The 8,842-nt window shown below is 33.6% G+C and overlaps 1 protein-coding gene across 10 annotated transcripts; it reads right to left on the reverse strand.

Annotated features, from left to right (window-relative positions):
* Positions 1-535: 535 nt before the first annotated feature.
* On the reverse strand, positions 536-7,302 carry LOC140983481 (uncharacterized). Of its 10 annotated transcripts, none has more exons than XR_012176446.1 (8): positions 3,987-7,291; positions 3,568-3,888; positions 3,274-3,486; positions 2,007-2,099; positions 1,802-1,908; positions 1,420-1,708; positions 1,211-1,315; positions 536-1,027 (listed from the first exon to the last, which is right to left on the reverse strand). XR_012176446.1 is itself a non-coding variant. In XM_073450551.1 (7 exons), coding segments are annotated over exons 1-5 (618 nt in total). In that variant the 5' UTR covers positions 4,083-7,301; the 3' UTR covers positions 536-1,118; positions 1,211-1,315; positions 1,424-1,703. The 10 variants fall into 10 exon arrangements, 6 of the variants coding, with proteins under 6 accessions (XP_073306652.1, XP_073306651.1, XP_073306655.1 ...); XR_012176445.1 differs by having other exon boundaries at positions 536-1,118; positions 3,987-7,288; XR_012176443.1 differs by having other exon boundaries at positions 536-1,118; positions 1,424-1,708; positions 2,033-2,099; positions 3,987-7,285.
* Between the last annotated feature and the right edge of the window lie 1,540 nt (positions 7,303-8,842).

The following is an 8,842-nucleotide window of genomic DNA, read 5'->3' on the forward strand; positions in this document are numbered from 1 at the left end:
TAGAGAAATTAGTGCGTAAAAAGTGCAACTGAACTTAATGAACCAAATGAAATCAGTAGACTACAATCAATAAACAGATAAGAAATAGTATAACAGCTGAAAGGAAATGACATTTAGATTGTTTATGGAAGTTCAAAAAATGAAACTATTCTATGTCTCTCTTTCTTCTGTTTCCATAAAAATTCCATTAAAAAACTTTTACAGTTACAATAATTTGAGACTACCCACTTCAGTAGGACTTATCACTGTCTAATTTAAACTCTTAGCAACAAATTTTATAACTTAAAACCAGTCTGCATAGAAAGACTCTTTCTGTCGGTTAAAAGAACACTACAACAAAAATGACTTTTCGCAGCGCGCAAATTCTCTTTCCGCGGTGCACATCGCACGCTGCACAACTGAAAGCTGTTGAAAGTTCAAGATTATCCGCGGCGTGCGGGCGCGCGCGCCGTTAATTGTATTATTCACGGCATGCGATTGCGCCACGCCGCAGATACTATTATCGATAGCACACGCACGCACGTTGCAGATAATATTATCCACAACATGCAAACAAATTCTACATCGTTTGTTTGCAAGCCGATAAAATCAAATTCGTTAAAAAAAAAAATCAATCGAATGGACAAAAACGATAAACCAAAATTTTACAAAAAATTTAGTGCAACTTTAAGTTTAATTAACACAAAATTGATAAAAGTCATTGTTTTTCAGTATATCAATACTGAAAGTCTGAAAATCCAAAGCAAGATACGGAATCTATAACAACTAGCTGGTTCATATATAACAATGATTAAACTTTCAATACACGCAAATCAGTAGAATATTTAAAAATCACACAATACTATAAATTTAGATAACCATGCTACCGTGCTTCCTATCGCGTCCTCGAGAAACTGCATTTCATCATTTGGTCGAATTAGGTCCACCTTCTCCACCAAAACCTTATCAACCCAAACTTTTCAACAAGATCTACCGAGAACAACGTGATGCAATTTTGTGTTTGGATCTGTGGATGCAATTCGACCTTCTGCAACAACTAATTCATCAGCACACCAATGAAGCAGCTTACATTTAGTATTAGCACGGATATCTCCAAGACTCACATTCCTCAAATTTTACTGTAAATAAACAATGAAAAGTTATTGATTCAACCATGTCTATTTTTGTAACAATTTTGCGGTTTAAAAATACATAATTTAAGGATAATTACCTGAGAAACATGATCAAAATTACCATTTTTCTTTGCACCAATATCGATACCACCATTACTACCAACTTCATTCCCAATACCGCTATCAATGCCACCACTAGCAACCTGATTTTACATTCAAATCGTGTCAAGCGATGTAATCATGATAATTCAAAAGCATTTAAGTGTGTATGTATACCAAACATAATTTTTATATGTTGTTTACTTACTAACCTGTTCTTGCTGATTTTGTTGATTCATACTTTGTAAAAACATGGACCTCATTTCTTGCATTTCTAGCTGATTTTGTTGCATTTGTTGTTGAAGGCTTTGTACCATAGTTTGAAGTTGTTGAACATTTCCATTTTGTTTCACAGAAGCTCAAACTTTCAATGGTGTAACTCCGAAGCCCATTCCGCGCACTCTACCCCGAGCTTCGTTGCCAAACACAAGGCTAATTGCATCATCAACAATGTTAGTTGTGTTTTGAGATTCAGGTGGACATTCCTGTATTTCTTTCTGCAAAAAAAAAAAATTATGAGCAAACACGTTAAAACCGAGAAGGAGAAAATTGTGTTTAATATTTTAAAAATAAAATATTTATTTTATTACCATTTTCTATCCAACAGCTTGAGTACTAGGCTCCCCATTTTTTTCTCGTGACCTTCAATCCAAACTTGCGATCTCGTAATTTTTGTGTCTGCCGGGCTTCTCTTCTCCTTTAATATAGAAATAAATACAAAATCGTAATAACATAATTCAAGATGTATATATCATTACTAATTACATAAATTATAAAAACAATAAAAATATTTACCATAACGTGAGTCAAACGAGCATAACCTCTCCGGCTCATTGTGTGAATGTGATCTTGTTTTTTCCTCATCGTCCTAAATCTTTCACTCTTGTCCTGAAATTAGTTAAAATCGCATAATCAAAATGTGATCTTGTTATCATCAAAGCTCGTATGCACGCTATAGGAAAATCAAGATAGGGACATAAGGTAATCTTGGATCACATAAGGTAATAGCCTCAAGTCTGATGTATAATTTAAGTTATTCACAAATCTCACCATTCTGATTTGCTAAGGATACATGTACATGCTGGTTGAAAAATGGACGACATAGGCCAGGAACAAAAACCCATGACAAGTTCAATGAAATCTGAAAGGGAGTTTGTACTTTCTAACTAATTATACATTAGAAATCATCTGTCCGACATTATAATAGTTTCATATTTTAACAATGTTAACATTCTTCTTATGGTTTGAGTTCCACAGAGAAACGTAAGGCAACAATTCGAATAAAAAACAGAAAGGTTGCTTGTGCCTGCATTTGATCTTGTAAACTGCTTACAGTTCCAAAATTATTTGTTGTGAATTATTTTTTATTCTCAGGTGCTGATTATGTATTTCCCTGTAAGCTACTGGATGATAGTTTATCAATTCCGGTGCTGATTGTGTTATGCATACAAGTCCACAGGGGTAAGGTGGCTATCACAAGCTGGAAACCACCAAACCGGATTTTAAAAAAATAACACTCTTACACCAGCGTAAAAGCATAAGAGTGGAAAAACCATAAACAAATTAGCATCCAAAACAAAAAATATGATCAAATTCAGCCATGAGATAGTGAAATCTTCATCGAAAATGGTTTCAATTCTTGCATAGAAAGAGCCAATGGACACCAAACTTCACGTATGTCAAGTCGGAACTCAAACAAAGTCAAACATAAAAAAGAGAGTGGACACACCTGGTTTACAAGCTCCTGAATACTCCGCTTGCACTGTAGACTAGAGTGCACCTTGTGATTTTTAACTTCTAGCATTTTATGATTTTTAACTTAGTTGCATATTCACATGGTGCTATGTCACATGATCTAATCAAGAAAACTAATTCTGGAATGCATGCCTTCATATAAGATTTACATGTCTTACATTTACGCCCACCTCATATTTGCCACACGTTTTGGCATATTTTAAAAATGAATTGCCCATAAATCATCACAAAAATTACAAATACCAACAAATTGAAAAGTAAAGCAAATGTACTAAGTGACCATAAAAGAGTCCAGAAAAATTCTTACTTGAAAGTTAGGGGATAATGTCCTCTGTACAAACAAGTCCCACTGATTTTCGTCCATAAATTCAGGCTTCAAAAGATTGAGATCTCGTGAAGCCAGTCGACTTGTATTAGCTTCTCGTACAAGTATTTGCAATTAGGATTTCCTATCGCACCACAATTTAGCCAACTTTCGACAAATTGATTTCTTTTCACAATCCTCAACTTTGTAAGTCAGCTGTAAATTAAATAACAAGAAAATATGTCTACATTTTGTTATGAAAATGGAAATGAAAAATTAAGTAACTAAATATATTACCTGAAGACAGCTCCACATCCTATCCTTCACTTCTTCGCTTATGTCATTCCATCCATCTAATGTATAAGGCACAAATTTTTTTATCATGCAACCTAGGAAAGAAGCATACTTCACTGAATTATCTCCAACCAGCTGTCCAAACTCATTACGCTCCAGCTCTTTACACTTGTCTTGGCCACTAACCATTTTCAACTTTGATGCACCCCGTCCTTTTTTCTTATCTATTTTCTCATCATCAATTGGTTCTTTGCCATCCAAATCATGTGATAAATTAACTGAATTGTTAGAATCCATTCTCGATAACCTATTAGATATATTTTCCTGTAAAATGGAAAAAAGATACATTGTAAAATGGAAATAAGATACATTGAAATATACTAGTGTGCTTTAGTAAAATAAAACAAGATTTAATGTCTCACCTGAATTTCATCTATAGATCCTTTGCTACGTTTTTTGACCATTTTGCTCATCTTTTGAATGTTATTTAATGACTTGATAAACATGTAATATGACATGATGCATCACTGAAAATAAACAAGAAAACAAATATATTTAAACACTAAATAAATAGTTACGTAACTTTAGAAAAACATGTATCAATCAAAATAAATAACTATAAAATCTATTGCCGAAAATTTCAGTCATGTCTCAGTCACATCGATTGCCTCACACTCATTCCTTGAATACGGTTCTTTCTCAGTAATGTTAATCTCAAGTAGAGACACATCAAGAGGTGTTGATGACGTATAAGCATCTTCTTCAAGCACATTCATGTTATGAATACCCCGAGGCGGCGCTTTTAGCAACACATACCAATTTGTTTCATCATTGTCCCTGGAATAAAATACTTGCTTTGCTTGTGATGCTAAAATGAAAAGATCACTTTCAAAAGTTTTTAGTCCTTGGTGTAAGTTGACCAGTGTAAAACCATCTTCAATTTTGATACCAGTTCCAGGCTTGGCCCAATCACACCTAAAAACAGGCACTTTGAAAGAATAGTAGTCTAGCAAAACAATATCTCGTATAACCCCATAGTATGATAGTCTTCCTACTGTATGTGAATTGTCATTAGCATTAGATTGACAAACAGTATCAGCTTCAATTGAAACACCACTATCTTGTGTTGATCTTCCAAGATCAATTGTGTGGAACCGATGTCCATTAACAATATATCCCGTATAAGATGTAACGTGCTTTCTTGGACCATGTGATTGCCATTGAATTCGGTCTGAAGAGTTAACATGATCCTGTTTTGATAGCGATTCAGCAAATGTTTCCATATGTTGCTTTTGTAACAATGTTTCATTACTTAAGAAACGATGAGCTGTTTGTTTAAGCTCGTCAATGTGAATCCTAATTAAAATCATTGAATGAAGATGTTAGAATACACAAGATATGTAATAAATCAAGACTAACAGTATGAAACTAACTACACTCACTGTAAGTAAGGTTCGACTTCTGTAGTATTGAACAACACATATCGATGTGCAGCATGTAACACGTGATCCTCTAAAATATTTTCTTTCCCTTTAGAAATTGGCCGACCTTCTAATAATCCATCTTCCAAATCATTGTTCCTATTAGAACGAACACCAATACTAGAAGAATTTTTTATATAAGCACTACAAAATGGCATTCGTTCTTCTGCAAGGTAACACTCAGCTATACAACCTTCTAGTCTTGCCCGGTTCTTCACATACCATTTTAGTATTTTCATAAATCTAAATCACAAAGCAAAATTCAAATGAAATAAGTGTTGATAGCAAAATATAAAATTTATCAAAAAGATTAATGATTACTTAATACCTTTCAAATGGATACATCCAATGGAATTGGACTGGCCCACACAAGCAAGACTCTCTTGCTAAATGAATTGTCAAGTGAACCGAGATGGTAAAGAAAGCGGGTGGAAAATATCTTTCCAACATGCATAGAATTTCAGCAATATTCTCCTCGAGTTGTTCTAAGCGGTTCCTGTCTAATACTCTTTGACATAATTCATTGTAAAATGCACCCAACAGAAATATAGCATTGCGTGGACCTTTCGGTAGAAGATCTCTCAATGCTACTGATAGCAATTGTTGCATCAGAACATGACAATCATGAGATTTCAGCCCAATAAGCTTACGCTCTTCTACAGAAACACAGTTACCAATATTTGAGCTATATCCATCGGGTAACTTTATTTTCTTCAACCTAGAGCAAAATACATCCATTTCTTTTTTAGACAGTGTGTACGGGGCAGCAGGTAAATGATATTTACTTTCTCTTTTTTCTTGCGGATGTAATTCTTGTCTAATTTTTAAGTGTACCAAATCTTTGCAAGCATTCACACCATCTTTGGATTTTTTCTTCAGGTTTAACAATGTGCCTATGATATTCTCGCAGACATTTTTTTCAACATGCATCACATCTAAGTTATGACGTAGCAGGAGGCCCTAAAAATAACCATAAACAAGTTTCATAGTGTTAGTTCGGAATATTTCTAACAATTTAGGAACAAAAAATAAAAAAATTTGCAAAATCTAATGAAAAGAGTGCAAATTAACTTACACTCCAATATGGCAAATCGAAAAAAATTGACTTTTTCTTCCACTTTTGAACTGGTTTTTGTAACTCTTTTGAACTATCCTGCTTCTTCCTCTTTTTTCTCAAAGTGTTGACAGTCTCACCTTTTTTCTTTTTACCCCAGTCATTTTCAATATCTTTCAATGCATCGGTAATTTCTATCCCATTCAAAGGTCTAGGTTTCCCTTTATTCTCTTTTTCCCATTAAACCACTTCTTTTTTTGACGAAATGAATGATTAGGAGCAAGAAATCTTCTGTGGCCTAAGTATGCAAACTTTCTACTATACTTACGCCACATAGAACATATGTCTTCACCACATATTGGGCAACCGAGTTTCCCTTTTGTGGCACATCCAGCTAGGTTTCCATAAGCTGGAAAATCATTGATTGTCCACATCAAAATATCCTTCAGATTGAACATTGACTTGCTAAAGGCATCATACGCCTCAACACCGGTGTCCCACAACTCCTTCAAATCCTCCACAAGGGGTTCCAAATATACATCTATATCATTTCCCGGTTGCTTCGGGCCTGGAATCAGTAATGTCAGCATAAGATTTTCCTATGTCATGCACAACAATGGAGAAAGGTTATAATTGACCAAAATAACTGGCCAACAACTATATCTGGAACTAAGGTCACCAAAAGGGTTGAATCCATCTGTTGCAATACCAAGGCGGAGATTTCTAGGATCTGATGCAAAATCAGGCCACTTATGATCTATTGTATCCCAAGCTACTGAATCACCTGGATGACGCATCATATGATCTTGACTTTTGTGTTTCGAGTGCCAAATCAACTCTTCAGCCTTTTCTTTTGATTTAAACATCCTTTTCAGTCTTGGTATCACTGGAAAATATCGTAGGACCTTTTCAGGAACTCCTTTATAAACTTTGGTGGTGACTTTGTCTATCTTCCATCTTGAGGATCCACACTTTGGACATGAGTCCAGATCTTGAAGCTCCTTTCTAAATAGACAACAATCATTTGGGCAAGCATGGATCTTCTCATATCCTAAATCAAATGGTTTCAACAACTTTCTCATCGTGTAAACAGTTTTTGGAAGTGTGTTGTTTTCTGGAAGCATGTCACCTAAAATCTTAAGGAGCTCATTGAAACTATTGTCTGTGTGGCCATTAGTAGACTTGTAATTGTATAGACAGTATAGTGTGACGACTGCCGACAACTTTGTGTAAGATGTACAACCAGAGAAGAGAGGAGTTTCCGCATCTTTTAATAAATCATCAAACTCATAATCCTTTGCCTCAAGTATAGTGTGTCCAACCTCTCTTCCAGCAAAAAAACATCCTTGTATAAGTTATATGCCTCTCTACTTTCATCCTCTTTCTGAACTCCTACTGAACTACCTTCAGCTTCAGATTGTGAGTTATAAGTTTCACCATGGAAGACCCAAATAGTGTAAGAAGGATCGAACCCCTTAATAATTAAATGGTCGTAAACTTGGTCAAATTTCATATACTTCTTATTTTTACAATGCTTGCAAGGACATAAGATTACTTCACGTGTTTTTGCATAGTTCCTAGCTTGTGCTATAAATTTTTTTGCCCCTTCTTCATACTCGGGTACAAGCCTAGAAGGCAGATGCATCCATTCCTTATCCATCTCGTGAACAAACCTTTTTCATTTGTATGAAATAATTATGAGATTTTATCAATACACACACACACACATATATACACGATGATAATTTAATTTATATGATGTAATTACTTAGGTGTCAGATGTTATCTGAACTTTTATTTCCCAAAATATTCCCAACATTTTTATAAGAGAACACCACATAATAAATAAAAAAACTTAAATACAAAAAACTTATTCATACATCATTATATTTTAAACAAATAAACATCATATATAAAAATAAGATAACATAAATTCTACTTATATTTATTATCATGTATAATAGAAAAAAGAACGAACGACACAACATTACGCGTTATTCATAGAATATAAAATAACTTACTGTCTTACGGTTTATTATTGAAAATTAACTTAAGACATATATATTGTGACATAATCATGATAATTATTGTAGACTAAAATTTAATTCAAATATAAAATTTCTTCTTTAATAATAAATTAGTTATTTACACAAATACAATTCATTTTTATCTATTTGAAGAAAATCATACTTTTATTTTTGTATTCATGAGAATAAAAAAATTTAGACGAGTCGATGAACATACATTTTTAATGTCTACATAAGTAATTAGTGTAGCCTTTTTTGACACCGCAAGAGGTGAAAGAAAATTAAAAAGAACAATTTTTTAGAGGATTGATAGAAAAAGGGGAAAATTGTTGGGTAGGAGTAAAAGTATAAGGGAGAAGATTATAGATCAAAGATTTACTTGAAAATGCAAAAAAAAAATCGGACAAATATTTTGGAACTTGAGAGATTATATAAACTAAATGTAGTACTTGTTAATGACACGCACCCAAAATCATCAAAATCACAAGATAGTTCAGGTTATATATATATGTGTGTGTGTGTAACTTTTTTATTCTATAAAAATGCTTGTTTAATATTTAAAATAATATTTCATTTTATGGAAAAGAAATGGTTTAGAAAGTGTTCAAATGCTATCCTTGTATATTTCAGTTGATTAGGTGCATATTGTAATTCAACCCTTCAAATGAAAATCTTGATTCTAAGCTGATTGTTTTGTATGGCAGAGGTTAGTTGAT

The sequence above is a fragment of the Primulina huaijiensis genome, chromosome 8 (genome assembly GCF_012295235.1).
Source record: "Primulina huaijiensis isolate GDHJ02 chromosome 8, ASM1229523v2, whole genome shotgun sequence".
NCBI lineage: Eukaryota > Viridiplantae > Streptophyta > Magnoliopsida > Lamiales > Gesneriaceae > Primulina > Primulina huaijiensis.

Bases quoted from the DNA above. Each gene is read 5' to 3' on its own strand.
- LOC140983481 (XM_073450551.1), bottom strand. From the start codon at position 4,082: ATGTCATATTACATGTTTATCAAGTCATTAAATAACATTCAAAAGATG. The intron at 2,100-3,567 runs GTAATATATTTA...AACTAATTTCAG, and splicing joins GGATGTGGAGCTGTCTTCAG to GACAAGAGTGAAAGATTTAG. The intron at 1,909-2,006 runs GTAAATATTTTT...TCTATATTAAAG, and splicing joins CTCGTTTGACTCACGTTATG to GAGAAGAGAAGCCCGGCAGA.